Below are 17414 nucleotides of genomic sequence, written 5' to 3' on the forward strand. Positions count from 1 at the left end.
ATAGAGACCTGAGAATTCCCTGTTTATCGTGCAGAGCTAATCACTGAGCTGATTCCCTGAGAATGTCAATTTTAATCAAGCAAATGTGACTGTCATGACAGCCAGCTCTAGAGTCAGTTAGCCAAGTGTGGCTCTATGGTCATTTATGGTGTCTGCCTCTTTAATTTTACGCTGGATGTGCAAATATGATGCCACTAAAACATCCACTAAATTAGCATCTAGAGTAACTCTCACTGTGCAATACACCCCCCCCCCCCCTCTCTCCGGCACCTCTTTCTTTCCTCTTGTCTTAATACCCTCATTTATTTGGCGTGCAGTGGCACCCTTAGCTGCTTCCTTTATGCTGTTAATGAGCAGCTTGTTTTCCTTTCTGCCTGCAAGGCTCACTACGCTTCTTTGGTGTGTGTGTGTGTGTGTATGTGTGTGTTTTTCTCCACAAGAATGTCTGTTCCTCTTTTTTTTTCTCATTAAGACCACAGAAGCCTGCTCTGTCCTTTATGTCAGTTCGCTTGTCCATTTTTTCATCCACCCTTTCGCAGCTGGATTAGCGGCCCAGATGTTGCTGACCCACATTGGGGAAAGGACCAGCTGTCTGTGAGATGAATGAGATGGAATAGGGTGGAAAGTTTGTCCTAGATGTGGACAAAGCTGGACGTTACCCCAGGACTTACGGGCCACTGGATTACTGCTAAAGCCTGGCACAGAATGCGGTACTCTGGAGAAATCGAAGAGCAAAACAGAAGAATGCTACAGTGCAAGAGTTACCACCAATTCCCAGTCCACCGTGTGTTTACTGAGTGGTTTTGTGGAAGACTTAATGGAACAGAGTTTTTCCTCCACTCTTGACATAGGCCATAAATTACCAGCAAGGCCGACACTCTTAACAATAAAGGGTTCTTTGGAGCGTTGCCATAGAGGAAACCAAAGAAACAAAAGCAGCGTTTCTGTAAATGAGACGAGTGAGTGTGAAGACTCCTGAGTGAGTGTGAGAACCAAGATGATGATCTTAACCAGTTAAAACAATATTAGAGTTTAAACCAAAAGTTTAAGAACTATTTTATATATCAACGTGTGTTGATAAGGGTTAAGACTCCTGAGAACTTGGGCTGGAGTTCTGAGCAGCTTCTGGTTTTACCACTGTTTTTATAGCAACAAGTATAGACCCTCAGTGGGGGGCAGTGGTTATTGTTCACAGGGTTGTGGGTTTGATACCCTCTGTACATTACTGTGCATTGCTCAGTAATTCAGCCCAGGTGTGCTGAATATGTGGAAAGAGAGGGGAGCTTATTCATGACAATAATGGTACACGAAGGGTTGAGAGATGGGACTAAATAAAGGGGCTGTGGGGTGAAATCCACAATATCTCCAAATGTTTGTGGACACCCCTTCTAATGAGTGCATTTAGCTACGTTGCTGACATGGATATGCTAATGCCCCATTATGTCTATCCCCAGTAGAGAAGCTTTGTCTCTCACTGCTTTTGTACTCTCTTCAGCAGATAAACATGAACCTATTGCCAACCTATGCGTATAAAGCTTGTAGAGCTGGGGATGAGTTGGTGATCATCCCACATCTTGACCTTACTAACTCTCTTGTCGCTAATGCAATCACACCCTTGCAGCCATTCTCCAAAATGTCGTCTTTTAAATACCCATTTAAATACCCATTTCAGACGAAACAATAAATGAGCTGGTGTCTCAATACTTTTGTCCATATAATGTGTATCAGAAAGGTTGGTGTTAAAGCTCTCCATGTTCTGTCCTCCTCGTCTCGTTCTTCTCTTTTCACTCTCGTTTCACCCTTGCTCGCTCTCATTCTCTCTCTTTGGCTGGAGTTAAGGAGATATTCATGCAGGCTTGGCTTAAAGCTCCACTTCTAAAGGCATTAAGCTCTAAAGACGAGTTAAAGATGAGTTGGGCCGATAAGGCTGGCATGACACCTCTGGATGTGAGTGATGACATTGAGGACCTGTGGAACGCTGCTCTTCAGAGTACATTAGCACTCTCTTCTGTTCCGAGAGAACTGAGAGCACTTCACTTTTCACAACGATGTTACTCACAGTGCTCACAGCCACCCTCACCCTCACTTTCTGACTATGTTGTTCTGGCATTTTTTAGCGCAGTGTGTTTGGCAAAAAGAACAGTTTACACAGCCCTCCATCTAACACTAAGTGTACAGAGTCAGCCAAGTCAAGACATGCCTGGTGGTTGCTTACTTCTCAGGATGCTGATTTGCACTTAAATCAGAAGGCTAATGTAACTAACGAATAATGCAAGGTCACACCCCTCACACCCAATCTGGCTAAAGCAAAACTGCACGCCTAACTCATCACACTGTGTACTTTAACCATGTTGAGTTGTTTAGTAGCCTCGAACAGGCTTGCTTAAGAGGTGTCTGACCCTGTATGTCTATTAAAATGGACAATAGTGGGTTGCAAAGTGAAAAACAGTAGTAGTACTAGTCTAGAAGCTGTATTTTTGTCTATGTTTGTCCATTTTTATACGTTACAGTCTGTCGTGCTGTGTCAGAAACCACAAGCAGCAACCCTCAGACAGCAACTGCCAGACTTTCACTGTATAATTTATCTCGAATCATCCTTTAATTACAGTCTGCAACCTGAGCATGCTCCAACTTAGACAGGGTGGAAGTACTGCCCCAGACAACGTGTATCAGACGGCGTAATAAAAACAGCATGAAGCAGTGATGTGTCTGCTGGACGGGCCAGCGCTCACGCACTCCAACATAAGCACTGGGCCCTCCGCCAGAGTAAGCAGCTTCTGCTCGCCGCTTGTTGTTTTTGTTGCTGTTGTTGTTGTTGTTGTTGTTTTTTCTCCCCTGTTCTCTTTGGGTCTCGGCTTTGATGTCTGAAATACATCTCATCATAAGCCAAGATCTGAGAGCTGTGACATGGGCAGCTTGTCTACGTCTATGAGAGAGCTAATATTGAGAGGACCAGACTGGGGTCAAAGTACGGTTCAATTGGTCAGGAGTGCGTGTGGATTTGAGGGAGACAGCATACGTTAATATGAGTCTCTTGTTCTGGATGGGAGCGGTTGTGTAAGAGCTAGAAATCCTCCGAGCATACAGGCCTAGGAGGGCTTTTTATAGCAGTTTTCTTGTTCTTCATCTCTCTCAGCTGGAGATAATTCTCTCCAGAGTGCAGAGGACACGAGGTAGGAAAATCCAATCGGACAGGCCACCAGCATGCGTTGCCGCACCCTACAAAAAAATGATCATAGCCGACACTGATACAGGCATGAGCTTAGTATTGTGCTATTTGATTATTATTTTCGTTACACTTATGTAAGCTTGCTTAGCTCAAATTCTGTCTTGTATGCAGTTTATCTTCTGTTCATCATCAAGGTGACATCAAGTACTTGCCGACAAATAGACAAATAGGCTGATATGTAGAATTAAAGGTAGTAACTACATACTAGTATTTTTAAATTATACTTTTCTACTCAAGTAGAAAGTAAATTTCATCCCAGAAAAGAATAAGACCTGACAAGCAATCCTGTGCCATGTGATACTCAAGTTCCCTGTAGAACTGCAGTAGAATACTTAGCTAGCTAGATAGATAGACAACATGGACAAAAGTATTGGGACACCTGCTCTTTCATGGTTTCTTCTGAAATCAGTGTTATTAAAAAAGGTGTTTATTCTTCTAATTGTTGCAGTCAGAATATTGGATGATCACCACCTTACCTCATCTCTTTACAACTTCCCAACTCATCTTTAAAATACTGGATGGAGAACCATCATTCCAGAGAATGTTCCACAGTTCCACTGCTCCACGGCTCAATGCAGGAGTGCTTTATACCCCTCTAGCCGACACCTGGCATTAGGCATGGTGTTCATGCTTATGCGTTCATGCTTATCTGCTAATCTGCAAGTCTGAAGTAGCTTAATGCATTCATTATAAGGGTTGTCCACAAACATTTGGACGTATAGTAAATGTAAAGGCAGCGGTTGGTGTGGCACCGGATAGTATTAGGTAGTCAGTTTCTAGTGATTATTACTAGGAATAGCAGCAGTGGCATTATCCCACAGTAGCTTATATAAAGCAAGCAGGAGTGTCATCATAGTGTAAATGTGATACCAGTAACAGGTTATGGAAGCACAGCGAACTCATCCAGAGATGATGAGTTTGTGACCTCTGATTTGGTTCTGCATAATTCAGAGGTGAGATGTACAGCATTCAGACTGGTTTGGTGTTAAATGGTCCACTATACAGAAATTTACCTAGGCTGATTACTTCACAGTGGTGTTGATAGGACCCAGAGATGTCTGTGATGTCAACCCTGCAAATATGGTCACCTATTTTTATGCATAATCACCAGTGAACCTGGTGGAGTTTTTCCATGTAATGTTGTTAGTGGTAAAATATAGATCATTTCTACATTTTTTTAGGTTTCAGGACAGCTTTGCCTGCATGTACCTCCTCCCTAAAAATACTTAGCTTTTTAAATAGCTTTTTTGAAAGCTATCGTAAAACTATACCTTACATTCAGTTAACCTGGTTCCCATCACTACCACTGTGAGCAATCCTGATAAGAACTTCACAAGAACAAGAGCTTCTTGACAAGAGCTTCTCTGAAATGGATCATTTAGCATCAAACTAATCTGAATGACTGTGTTTGCATTACACTGATTGAATTATGCAGACATTTTAAAATATGTGTGAAATTCCCCTTCAAGCTCATCTACCCATCTGTAGTGAGTGGGTTTGGATGGGGCGTGTTACAGGAGCATGTACAATACGATGGACTACTGTTATGGGTTCACTTTGCTCTCCCTTCAGTCTGTACTGCAAGATTAAATGCGTTATCTTTCAAGTTTTTGAAAAGAGAAATGCATGGGGCCGGAGCGAGATGGTAGAAGTTTCCGGAGTTCTGCGAGCATTTGTGTACTGTTCCTGCCACAGGCTTTCTTTTCCATGGCTCGCGGCCCGGCCTGGCTGGGCTCGGACGGCTGCCTGATCCATCCAGGCGGCGTGGGCGACTGTGTTATTAATTACTGTGGATTCTTGGCTCCCGCACTGTGATTGTATTCTCAAAACATGTCATGAAAACATTTTCTTCGAACAGCTGTTTCTTCCCTCCCTTTTGAATCGTGGACTCACGATTCAGTTGAGTTTCTGTTTCATCTGCTCAGAGCCTGCTGGGAAAGTTCGGGCCTTTTTAGAATGCGCCTGTAGAGGAGGGTGCGATTCGTTTACTAATGGGTGCACAAACACCCCCGAATACGTACGCGTACACACACACACACAGACACTCATGCTCAGACACTCTCTGTCTAATTACCCCTATAATGTCAAGAGAGAAATTAGAGGTCACTAGGGTTGTGCGGGGAGCTGTCCTGCTGGAGTCAGTGGGTCTGACCGCGTAATATTTTAGATTTAAAGCGAGGTCTCGACTTCTAATTATGCTTAAATTCCCTTCAAGCTGAGGGCTTCATGGTAGCTTTGTAATCTGTGCATAATGAACTTGACCCTGGTTTCTTTGCAGTAATGAGGGCCTCTTCTGTCTGCGTGGTTAACCTGTCTTGTTATTTCCACACATTAACATTAGTGGACTCTCCTCTGATTGCAGTTTTTTCTTTTTTTGGCAGGTCTGACTAGGGGCCTTGGTGTTGTCGCTGTGCACACAGAGACTCGTTGCCATGGGAAAGCAGAACAGCAAGCTCAGGCCCGAGATGCTACAGGACCTGAGGGAGAACACTGAGTTTTCTGACCATGAGCTGCAGGAGTGGTACAAGGTGAGAAAGGCAACTTTACGCCTCTATGCAGAGGGGAAATGGTTAATTGTGTCCCTTTAGTTCAGAAAAAAAAATGTAATTCTACATTTTATTTTGCCTAAACAAACAAATGCATAGAAATATAATTTATATATTATATATTTCAGTTGCGAAATATATTACCCTGACAGTTCGGTCCACAATCTGGTCAAAAACAAGAAAAACACCTATACATACAGGTGGGCAGTAGGATGATATTTGATCAAAATTGTGATAGATTGTATCGTAACACAAAATATGCTTTTTTAAGCAAATCATGGATGTCATAGAAGAGTGCACATTTCATTACGGAGAGTGTAATTAGTGCTGTTTAATTAGACAAAGTGCAGCAGATTTGGAATATAAATCACTGCACTCGGTACGGGAGAGTATTTGAATGGCAGTTTTTAGAATCTGCTGCTACCTATGCATTTTGTGTGTATGTCAAAATATAACTGTCGGGATCGGGATATGATATTTGTGCCATATCGCCCAGTCCTACCTCTCCTATAATACAAATCTATTTCTGGTTCACGTTGAAGAATTAACCTTTTTAAACCTTTTAAGTTTTTTACTGTTTGACATAATGTGAGTCTGACTGTTGTTCCCTTTACCTCAAATTAAAAAATCATGATGAATGGACCAATAGAAATGCTCCAAAATGACCTGGTATACAATTATTTTATGGTTATTTCCATTAAAAGTTAGGGTAACAAAATGTTTTTTTGCAGAATTTGTGCGACAGGGCTCAATGGTCATGTGAAAATGCATTCTGTTTTTTGTACATAAAACCATTAAGTGGACCAAAGGGAAAGTTAAATGTTAAATATATTTCTAACAAATGGAAGAGCTTGCTTGGCTATATTTGCCATTTGCCATTTGAGCAAATTAAATAGTAATCTGTGGTGAACATGCCTGTAATACACAGCATGTCAGCTACTCTTTTGGCTTTGGTTAAAACATCAAATACAAAAAGGATCCAGTAAAATTAAAAGTATTCAATCAGAGTAACAGTAAGATCTAAATTCTGAATTAAGCGGAACCCTCAGGGCCCTTTAAGGTGTTCAGAGAGATCCTAATGATTTCTGTCTGTAATTCTGATTTACTTTTCACTGAAGACAATCATCATGCTTGTTGTATTTTAAACTCTGGAAGCATTACCATAATACTTCGGCTTAAAAACAGTGATGGACTGCATGTGATATTGTAATAACGATGACTTAAGCCAAAAGGTCATATAATCATGGAGTCACATGATACTATCTAACCACACCATGAGCCACATGCACACAAGAACATAAAAGCAGCTCTTTTCCCCAGAGATAGCCAGATATAGCATCCTGTCCTGACTGTAGTCTACATCTCTGTGTGTAGTGGTCATGGGAAATGAGCTTTAATGATGCACTAACAGGCTCTGTATCTCACTGCTGTGATGGCCCTGAGGAGAGGTAGGGATGCCTGCAGTAAACACACAGCTATATGAATGGATTAGAGGATGTGTGTATTGAAATGTAAGATCCAGTGAGTCATGCTGGCTAAAGGGCTGAAAAAGAGCTGAGTGAACACAGTCTGACCTGCGTTTTAACTCACAACCTCGCCACTCAGAGTCAGGTAGCCAGCAAGGGGCTTTTTTTGGATGCTGAGTCAATTCTATGAAAAATCATTAAAACAAATCCTTGGAAATTTGATGATATTCTTTACACAAGAACACATGGACATGTAAAGAAGAGAGCAAAACAGAGGAGAGAGATAGATATGGAAAAAAAATAGTAAAAGATGAAAAGGAACAACAGCCAAGCCTCAACATAGCACAATTAACAACACTGCCACACCTGGACAAATTTAAGCCAGTTTAGCCAAAGCTACTTGGTGGAAAGGTGACCTAAAGAGAGGAATTTAAGGAGCTTAATGAGATGAGGATTTTCAGAAAGACCCTGTCCTTTAGGACACCATGTCAAAGAGCATAAAGCATACAAAGGATACAATTTACATAACCATTTTTTTTTCATAACCAGTGTCGGGACAAAACGTCTGTAAAGCTTAATAAAATAATTTTGATAATTAATAAATTAATAAAACTTTTAATAAGTTTTGGTGAAGGCAAGTGCTGGTTCAGCTTTATTGAAGAATGATTTATATTCTCTCCACTGGCTTCCTGTAGCTGCCCGCATCAGATTTAAAACCCTGACGCTGGCCTACAAAGCCAAGACTGGACCAGCCCCTCCATACCTGATGGCAATGGTCAAAAGCCGATCCGCACCAAGAGCCCTTCGAGCTTCAAGTACGGCTCGGCTCGACCCGCCATCCCTCAAAATCCGCGGAAGACAAGCGTCCAGGCTCTTTTCTGTCCTGGCACCCAAGAGGTGGAACGAGCTGCCCCTGGGTGTCCGAACGGCCGAGTCGCTCGCTGTCTTCAAACGCAGACTGAAGACCCACCTCTTCAGAGAGTACTTGGACGAATAGTTCTATGGTCGCCTTATTGACTTGTGTTTAGTAATGTCTAAGCTTAGAGGTATCTTTTGAATTATTAGTCTATTCTAACTAGCTGAGGTTTTCTTGGGTAAATAGCAAAGCACTTTGTAAGTCGCTCTGGATAAGAGCGTCTGCTAAATGCAAATGTATGTAAATGTAAATGTAAGACTGTCTTCTAATGAATGCAGCATGGATTTATACAATGGTTTTCAAAGAATTTCATTTTATACAGTTTTTGTCTAGGACATTTGGGTAACACCCAACATTTTTGCATATGTAAATGTACCCTTATTTCCAAATAAATTAACAGTAATTAAAAAAAAACAGAGCCACAGAGTCAACCTTGCATGCCAATCCTTATCTTAACCCACTTTATCAATAAAACTTGTAAAGCAACCTAGTGCCTAGACATAGTGCCTATCACTGATAACAGACCAAAGAGTGTCCTATAAATAATAAGCCACACTCAAACTCAGCTTATTAGCCCCGTCTATTTCCCTCTGCTTCAGCAGTTTCAGCAGTGTTTTTATCAGACCTGAGGTCAGGGCACCCCAAATGGTTTTGTATGGCACACACATAGTCCTGATTCTGAATATATGGCCCTGTATTATTGTTATAACTTATTTCACCTCAGTTGGGCCTCTGTAGGGCCTTGTGACTCTCCAATGACACTGTGAAGCCTCTGTGCACTTCTCGAAAAGTACCTAACGCTCTGTTAGGGCCTGTTGGGTCTAATATATTCTACCATACTCATGTTAGTCAAACAGTACTCCAAATCCTCCATGCACAATCACCAACACAACAGGATGTCCCCAGAAAATACTGACTTTCTGTGACACCAAGGCTTGTATGAACTTGTATGAAGAAATAGTTTGTTACAATAGAGGCATGTTTATTTTGTTGTATGAATGTATGGTTTTTGTTTTTGGAACAAGATCTTATAATGGTGCCATTATAGCATAATGTTTTGCTGTGAAAAATACCTCTAAATGCTAATGAGTTAAAGGTTTGCTTTTCAACACCTGTATTGATCAATTTGTCTGAACATTCTCACACACACGGGACAATAACCAAGGAATCACTGGACAGATGTAAAAATTTAGTTGAACATGAAAAATTAAAAAGTATTAGAACATAATTTCATGTTGTGTGGATGTTAACCTTTGAAATTTAGCAGATGGTGGTTTTTTGGTTACTGTACTACACTAACTAAATTATGCTATGCTTAGCTGAGCTAATTAACTCACTAGGACTTCCCCTATCATTTGCAATGCTCCCGATATTAGGAGGGTGAGAACAAGCACATACCTCCTCCGATACATGTGAATTCAGTCACCACCTCTTTTCGACTGCCGCCAATGCAGCGTCACTAGGAGGAAAGCACCGGATAACAACGTCTGTGATGTTGATAATGGTGTAAAAAAGATAAAGTCACAGGGCTTCCTTATGACGTTGACCTTATTTTTCTGTCTTTTTAAGGGGTTCCTTAAAGACTGCCCAAGTGGCCACCTGAATGTGGAGGAGTTCAAGAAGATCTACGCCAACTTCTTTCCATACGGTGATGCCTCCAAGTTTGCCGAGCACGTCTTCCGCACGTTCGATACCAACAATGATGGCACCATTGACTTCCGGGAGTTCATCATCGCCCTAAGTGTGACATCACGGGGCAAGCTGGATCAGAAGCTGAAATGGGCCTTCAGCATGTATGACCTGGATGGCAATGGCTACATCAGCCGTGAGGAGATGCTGGAGATTGTGCAGGTCAGAGAACATTCTGGGAGAATCCATGCAAAGACCTTTACAAGCTGTAGTAGGTGCTGAAGATTCAAGTGGCTGTTAATCAGACAGGGAACACGATTCTTTTATGGCACCAATAGATGCTATTAAGAGGCCAACACTGTCGTCTTAGCTTAGTTATGTTTGCCTTTGGACAGCTGAGTGCAGCTGAGAGAACAGTACCTGTTCAGTAGTGTTTTGTCAGCTAACAAACCAGTGTTTACTTGCATCATCATGCACTATATGTCCAAAGGTTTGTGGACACCCCTTCTAATGAATGCATTCAGCTACTTCAAGTTGCAATCAATGTTGAGACAGATGTGCAAAAGCACACATCACTCACAGTTTATCCAGTCCCTGTAGATAGGTGTTGCCAATAGAATAGGACTCTCTGGAGCAGACAAATATGATCTTATTGGAACCATGCCTAATACCAGGCGTGGGCTAGAGTGATATAAAGCCCCCCAGCATTGAGCTGTGCAACTATGCTCTCTGGAATGATGGGGGTGGTCTGTTTTAATATCCTTTATTTAGGAAGAAACAGTCAATGAGCTTGTGTCCCAATACTTAAGTTCATATAGTGTAAGTGATGGGCCAGAAAGAGTCATACGGTGCTTTAATAATGTGGAAAATGGTTTGGTGTGGGAGCTTTTCACCATACACTGCCCACCCTGCTTTCTGTCTTTCTGAATAAATGTTCATCTGCAGTTAAAAAGTCCTGAAATCCTGGGATGCTGCAGCCCCTTCATTACCTCCACGTCTCCAATGGTTTTTAATTTGGCATCTCCCACATCCCATTAGCACCCAATTACAACTCCACACCACTGTGTTGTGCACATTACACTGCCTACATTGATGGGAAAAACAAATACACCCTCTTTGAATTATATAGTTTTATGTATCAAGATGTAATAAAAAACATCTGGTCCTCAGCAGGTCTTAGAATTAGGTAAATACAACTTCAGATGAACAACACCACACAACAGATTCCATCTTCTTTACAAGGTTGCTTCAGTTCATTCAGATGTTTGTGGGCATTTGTTTATGCACAGCTCTCTTAGGGGCCCACCACAGCGTTTTAATGGAGTTGAGGACTGGACTTTGACTGGCCCATTGCAGCACCTTCTTTTCTTTATTTTTAGCCATTCTGTTGTAGATTTGCTAGTGGACTTGGGATCATTGTCCTGTTGCATGACCCAATTTTGGACACGCTTTAGCTGTTGGATAGATGGCCTTACATCTGACTCAAGAATACTTTGGTATACAGAGGAGTTCCTGGTCGACTCAATGACTGCAAAGCACCCAGGTCCTGTGGCTGCAAAACAAACCCAAATCTTCACCCCCATCACCACCGCCCTTGATAGTTGGTATGTGTTGTTTATGCTATGTTTGGTTTTTGCCAATCACAGCCTTGTGCAGTATGGCCAAACATCTCCACTTTGGTCTAGTCTGCCCAAAGGTTGTTTCAGAAGTCTTGTGGTTTGTTTAGATGCAACTTTGCAAACTGAAGCTGTGCTGCCAGGCTTTCTCCTGGCAAGCCTTCCAAACAAGCCATACTTGTTCAGTCTTATTTTAATTGTACGGTCATGAACTTGAACGTTTAACTGATGCTTGCAGAGTCTGAGATGTAGCTCTTGGTTTTTTGCAGTTTCTCTGAGCATTGCACAGTCTGACCTTGGGGTGAATTTGCTGGGACGTCTTGAATGTTTTCCACTTGTGAATAATCTTTCTCACTATAGAATGATGGACTTCAGCTGAGGATCTATTCATCAGGGACATTTAAGTAGCAGCACCTTACTGCTAAACTCAACCTACTCACTGCTACTTACCCTCTTTATTCTTATGAAAGCAGTAAGGGTGTACTTAATTTTTCACACACTGTTTCTGCAGTTGAGCCTAGTTTTGATTAAATAAATAATGACATGGTGGAATTTTTTGTGTATTGTTTATTTGAGGTTATATTTTAATGTGTCCTAATATGTAAAAGCATAAAATTCAAAGAGGGTTTACTTTGTTTTTCGCATGACTGTATGTGGCAAAATCCAGGACTGGTGCTCATCTGCTGGTGAGCATTTGAGTGGCATGTGCCCTGAATCTGTTGAGTAATCTCCAATCTGCAGATGTTGAATATGCAGGTTGTTCAGTTATAGATGTGCTTGTGTCAGTTCTTGGAAATACTGTTAATGCAGTGTTAGCCTGAGATGACCATATGCTTATCCCAGCTGGGCTGACTCCACAAACACACACACACACCACTGTACCTCATGGCCTTTATAGCCCTAATGTGATATTCCAGGCTGTGTGGATTTGAGAAATTAAATTGGTGAGTCTGATTTGGTAATTGTTGCCCGTCGTAAGGCCATATGGTTCATCATGATAAATCCATCACCGGTGAAAACTTTCTAAATTTAGTCCTCATGCAGATAGTCTTGCTTGGCGGGACTCCAAGGAAATGGACACCTGGTCGTATTTATTAGCTCTGACTAAGAACACAGTACATACAGTATGTAGATATGCTTGTGCGAGTGCAAGTGTAGTGTAGGGCAGCAATTGCCTGACCCTGGCTGGCCAAAGCTTCTGCATACCCCAGCACTTTCTTCTTGAGCGCTAGACCAGAAGCTTGCTCTTTGCAGCCATCCCCTTGAGGCCGGGAGCACTATTTGCATGTGCTTAGTGGGCACGGCTCGTGCTCAGCTGCAGTAAAGGCTAGCTCTGAAAGCTCTGTCATGAGTGAAGCCCCATAACCCACAATCCCCAATGGGGGAAGACTGGTGGAGATGGAGTGGGGGATGATGATAACAGCGGCCCTGGTGCTGTTCCTCTTGTGGATTAGCAAGTTAAATTTAACCAGGATTTATCCCAGTGTGCAGAACGGCAGGATTATACGCGGGCTCATGCACGTTACGGTTGGCTGGCGCGTGGAGATTGCAGAGCTGTTGCATGTTTTACTATGGGCACTGCTATAACTGGGAGGGGGGGCATTGCAATCAGAGGACCACTCCACTGTAGCATCCACTAAATTATATCATAAAAGAAGCAGTGGCTCAATTACCTGTAATACATGTAGTCTGCATGGGATTGTAAATGCACTCTTCCAATTAGAGCAGTTCATTCTGTGGTTTATACCAAACCACAGTGTAGTAGGGACATGATGGGAGGACTCATCAGTCCCGAGCGGTAAGCAGATGGCTCGACTGTACAGAATCTGATGAGGCTCTAAATAGGGATAGAATACTAATGACGTCTTCTCAACTTAATCATGCTCTCTCGCTCCTATGTCACAGGCCATCTATAAGATGGTGTCATCAGTGATGAAAATGCCAGAGGACGAGTCTACACCGGAGAAGAGGACAGATAAGATCTTCAGACAAATGGACTTGAACAATGATGGTAAAACATTTAGTAGTGTTGACTCCCTTTCTTAAAACAACATTATGTAGCAGGTTCACCGAAAATCAGCTTCAGAGTCATGCTGGTGATACACTGGCTTGTAATAGGGGGAACAGTGTCTCTGTCATTACCACTACAGACCCAGAACATCTACTATTGCACTGCTATTGTCACTTTAGTATCAGTTCATATTTGTGTAAAATCCTGCAATATTACTCTAGTCATCCCACACAATTCTCTCACTTCAGACATTATTTCTGTATCTCTTAGCTTGTCATCAAATGCAGTTCAGGCTCCAAGACTCCATAACTGTTATAGCTTTCGCTAAGTAAGTGAACTTGAGTTTATTTAACATGTGGCAAGTATGTCATTGAAGTACACTGAAATGTTTGCGGACACGCCGTCTAATTAAAGTGCATTCAGCTACTTTAAATTACACCCATTGCTGAAACAGATGTGCAAATGTAGTCTAGTCCCTGTGGAGAAGTCTTAGCTAATAGAATAGGACTCGCTGGAGCAGATAAATATGGACCTACTGGCACCATGCCTAATGTCAGGCGTGGGCTAGAGGGGTAAAAAGTCCCCCAGCATTGAGCTGTGGAGCAGTGGAACTGTGTTCTCTGAAATGATGGATGGTGCTCCATCCAATAATTTTGGGATGCATTTGGGAGATGGAGAAGAGGTAGGGTGGTGATCATTCAGCATCCTGACCTCACTAACGCTCTTGTCACTGAATGCAATCAAGCCCTCACAGCAGTGCTGCAGAAATCTAGCAGAACGCTATCCTAGTTACTCCAAAAAGGATTGTGCAGGATAAAATCTTTTTTTTTAATATCCTTGATTGAAAGAGCAGGTGTCCCAATACGTTGTTTATATAGTGTATGTGTTAGGCCATGGTCTTAGACATGGCATTGGCTATTCACTGGGACTGGCCCAGAACCATCAATTTTGGTGCTGTTAGCATGTTGACGTTTGCTAACTTTAGACAGTCATTAAAATTAAATAAGTATTAATAAGTAAATAAGTGTATCCCATGATTTGATACCGAGGAGAGCACAGTGCTGCACACTTAGGCCCAGCAAAAAAGTGAGGTGGTTAGATCTCTAACTAATTGAGCTAACTAATCAGTTAATTCTGTTATCACAAACACACATAAAATACAAAAATGAACTTCATTTTGTCAGATCTTTATTGTGTCACTATAGTACAGCTTGGCGCATTAAGGTGGTTAGTGTGAAACAACTGCTGTGGTTGGGGCAGTGGGTGATTTGTGTGCCAGCTTCTAACTTAGCAATTAGCATGCTGGCTAACTCGGTTAACATAAACAGTAGAATTACAGAAAGATGAAAATGCAGTTTTCTGACAGGTTGTGGAAGCAGTCTCTCTCTCTTTTATGAGTTTATTTAGAGCCAATGAGGGAGAAACGGTTGGGTCTTCAGAGCCGGGCCACCCATTCAGAGCTCAGTACAGCGAGATACAACAGGAATGCTATTGGTCGTGGACGCTGCGTTAGCCAAATTTGAAATTTTAGCATGCAAAATTTATTTGTGCTGGAAGATGCAGAGACATAAATGCTCATCACTGCGAATCCCATTGAAATAATTGCAATTTCACTGGTGAATATTAGCTGACAGCCTAAAGTGACCACAGCTTTATGGTGGCTACCTGTGCTACAGAGACTAAACATGTCTTGGGATTCTCTGAACTTTAATAATTACATTACATTTACATTTAGATTTATGGCATTTAGCAGATGCTAGTTTACATAGACTAGAATTCAAAGATACCTCTAAGCTTAGACACTACTAAACATGAGTCAATATGGAGACCATAGTACTATAATAATAAGAACTGTTCATAGTCCAAACTATTCTGATAAATTTCCCAGCAGCTCTGCCATGTTCCTCAGTCTCACTCTTTCTTTCTGTCTCCTTCTTCCAGGTAAGCTCTCTTTGGAGGAGTTCATAAAAGGTGCCAAAAGTGACCCCTCCATCGTGCGACTACTGCAGTGCGACCCCAGCAGTGCCTCGCAGTTCTGAGTCCTCCCCACTAACCCACCCCAGAGGAGCAGACGCTCAATGCATGAAGGTCGTCGTCTCTTATTGTTATTAGTGTTCTGGACGGAAGAGTTTAAAGCGAAAAAAAATGCAAGTCTGTTTTCCGTTCAGTTGTTTTTTTTTCTTTTGAGAAAGGACACGCCTACATCTGAAGAACAAAAGACAACACCTGCAAACGACGTCTCGTGTCCGCTGCGCTGCGTCTGTCCGCGTCTCCGCGGAGGCCCGCGGAGCGCTCGGCTCACTGTCCTGCTACTGACCCTGCTCCAGGCTCCTGGTTTTTGGGAGGGACTGTTCCCTGGGAATTGTGCATGCACAGCCACCTAACCCCCTCTCCCCACCCAACTCCCCACTCCTGCCCAACCTCACCCACCCACACACACCCCTTCTCACTCCACCATGTGTTTGATATGTCTCCTTTTTTTTCCTTTTTTTTGTTCTCTGATGTCATCGTTCTCCTTTTTATATCCATACTGATGTGTATATACAGTATAAATACGTATAGGACATAATAGACAAAAGGCAACTGTAGATGTATTTTTACTCGCTTGCATTCAAAGACAGTATTATGTAGCTTGAGGAGAGTATTCAAATCCGTAGCCTCCAGTAGATGCAGACTGATGGACTGAGTGTTGGGATTTTTTTTAATTTATTTTTTTTAAGTGTGTTGCTATGGCGCTTATGATCTTTCCTTTATTAAGAGAAGGCTGAACATCCCGCTGTTTTATTTTGTTGATTTTATTTCATATTTTTTTTGGTTGTATATATATATGTATGTATTGTTTACATCATATGTTCTTTATTTATTTATTTTATTTTTTTGGCAGTTTTACTTCTGTTATTTTTTTTTGGATCAACTCTGTGAAATCATCAGTGCTTGACTCTCCCGGGAGTTAACCGCTGCTGATTTTGCTCTGAAGGAAGACTTCTTTTATTACTGCTGAACAGAGATATTAGAGAGACTTGAAGCTCTATCCGGCGTCTGCGGCGAACTGTTATAAGCTGACGGCTTGGCCAAGCATTGTGTGACACATTTGCATCAGGGGAGACATTCCATTGTGTTCTGGAATCAGATGCTTGTAGCACATATGACCTGAGGCGCTTTGTGCGTGCGCACGCGTGAGAATGCGAGTGTGACGTGCGCATGTTTTCGGTGCATGTGTGAGTGTGTGTACGGGTGCGTTTGTATGCGCGTTAACTTTCTAGTATCACTTTGTGTCGTAACAATACGGTACGTCTTTAAGGTAATGCTGTGTTTTTTGAACCCCTTGTTTTAAGTGGCAATTTCCTCCACACCATGAAATACCATGACATATTTTGCAGAAGGTACTAGCAAAAGATCTGTTTGTAATTTCATCATCATTATTGTACAACACAGAAGGAATGTACAGCCCAGTGATTTAGGACCACATCTCACCCACAGACAAATTGCATCTGTAATTCAAGAGGAGAGGTATCACAGGTATTGCGCGATAGCACTAAGGGCTTGTTTCCACTCTTGACTGAAGGAGTGTATAAAAAAAATTATATATGTATCTATATCACTGCTTTCATCTTTCTTTCTCGTGCAACAACAGCCGAGAGCATATCCCCCACAATACCCCCACCAACCCAATATCGACACACCCTCACCTTCTGTCTCGCTCTACAGCTCTTAGCATCTCAGCACCTCTCATCGCTTCCATATTCGTACTGAGTCAATATACATATAATATATATGACTGCACCCTTATGGCAACCCCACTATCCCTCTTTTATGTTGCATGGAAACCTCATGCGAGGACGTCATGATTGTCCCCCTTTGCTGATACTGATGACAAATATACTTATGTGTTTGAAACCTTGTCTCAGAGTGGTTACGTGACGGGATACTGGCACAACCAGCCTGATCTTCACCATTGTTCACCAACAACACAGGGTAAAATTAGTTAATCAGACAGACCA

At 42.1% G+C, this 17414-nt stretch overlaps 1 protein-coding gene across 1 annotated transcript in view; it reads left to right on the forward strand.

Moving 5' to 3' along the window:
• hpca (hippocalcin) overlaps nucleotides 1-17310 on the forward strand; it is a 46223-nt gene extending 28913 nt beyond the window's left edge. Inside the window, exons 2-5 of the mRNA XM_072675996.1 lie at nucleotides 5611-5757; nucleotides 9727-10008; nucleotides 13308-13413; nucleotides 15355-17310. Coding sequence (XP_072532097.1) covers nucleotides 5662-5757; nucleotides 9727-10008; nucleotides 13308-13413; nucleotides 15355-15452 — 582 coding nt within the window. The 5' untranslated portion in view covers nucleotides 5611-5661 and the 3' untranslated portion in view covers nucleotides 15453-17310. The remainder of the gene's footprint in view (nucleotides 1-5610; nucleotides 5758-9726; nucleotides 10009-13307; nucleotides 13414-15354) is intronic.
• Nucleotides 17311-17414: the final 104 nt, after the last annotated feature.

Source organism: Salminus brasiliensis, chromosome 3 (assembly GCF_030463535.1).
Source record: "Salminus brasiliensis chromosome 3, fSalBra1.hap2, whole genome shotgun sequence".
Classification (NCBI taxonomy): Eukaryota; Metazoa; Chordata; class Actinopteri; order Characiformes; family Bryconidae; genus Salminus; species Salminus brasiliensis.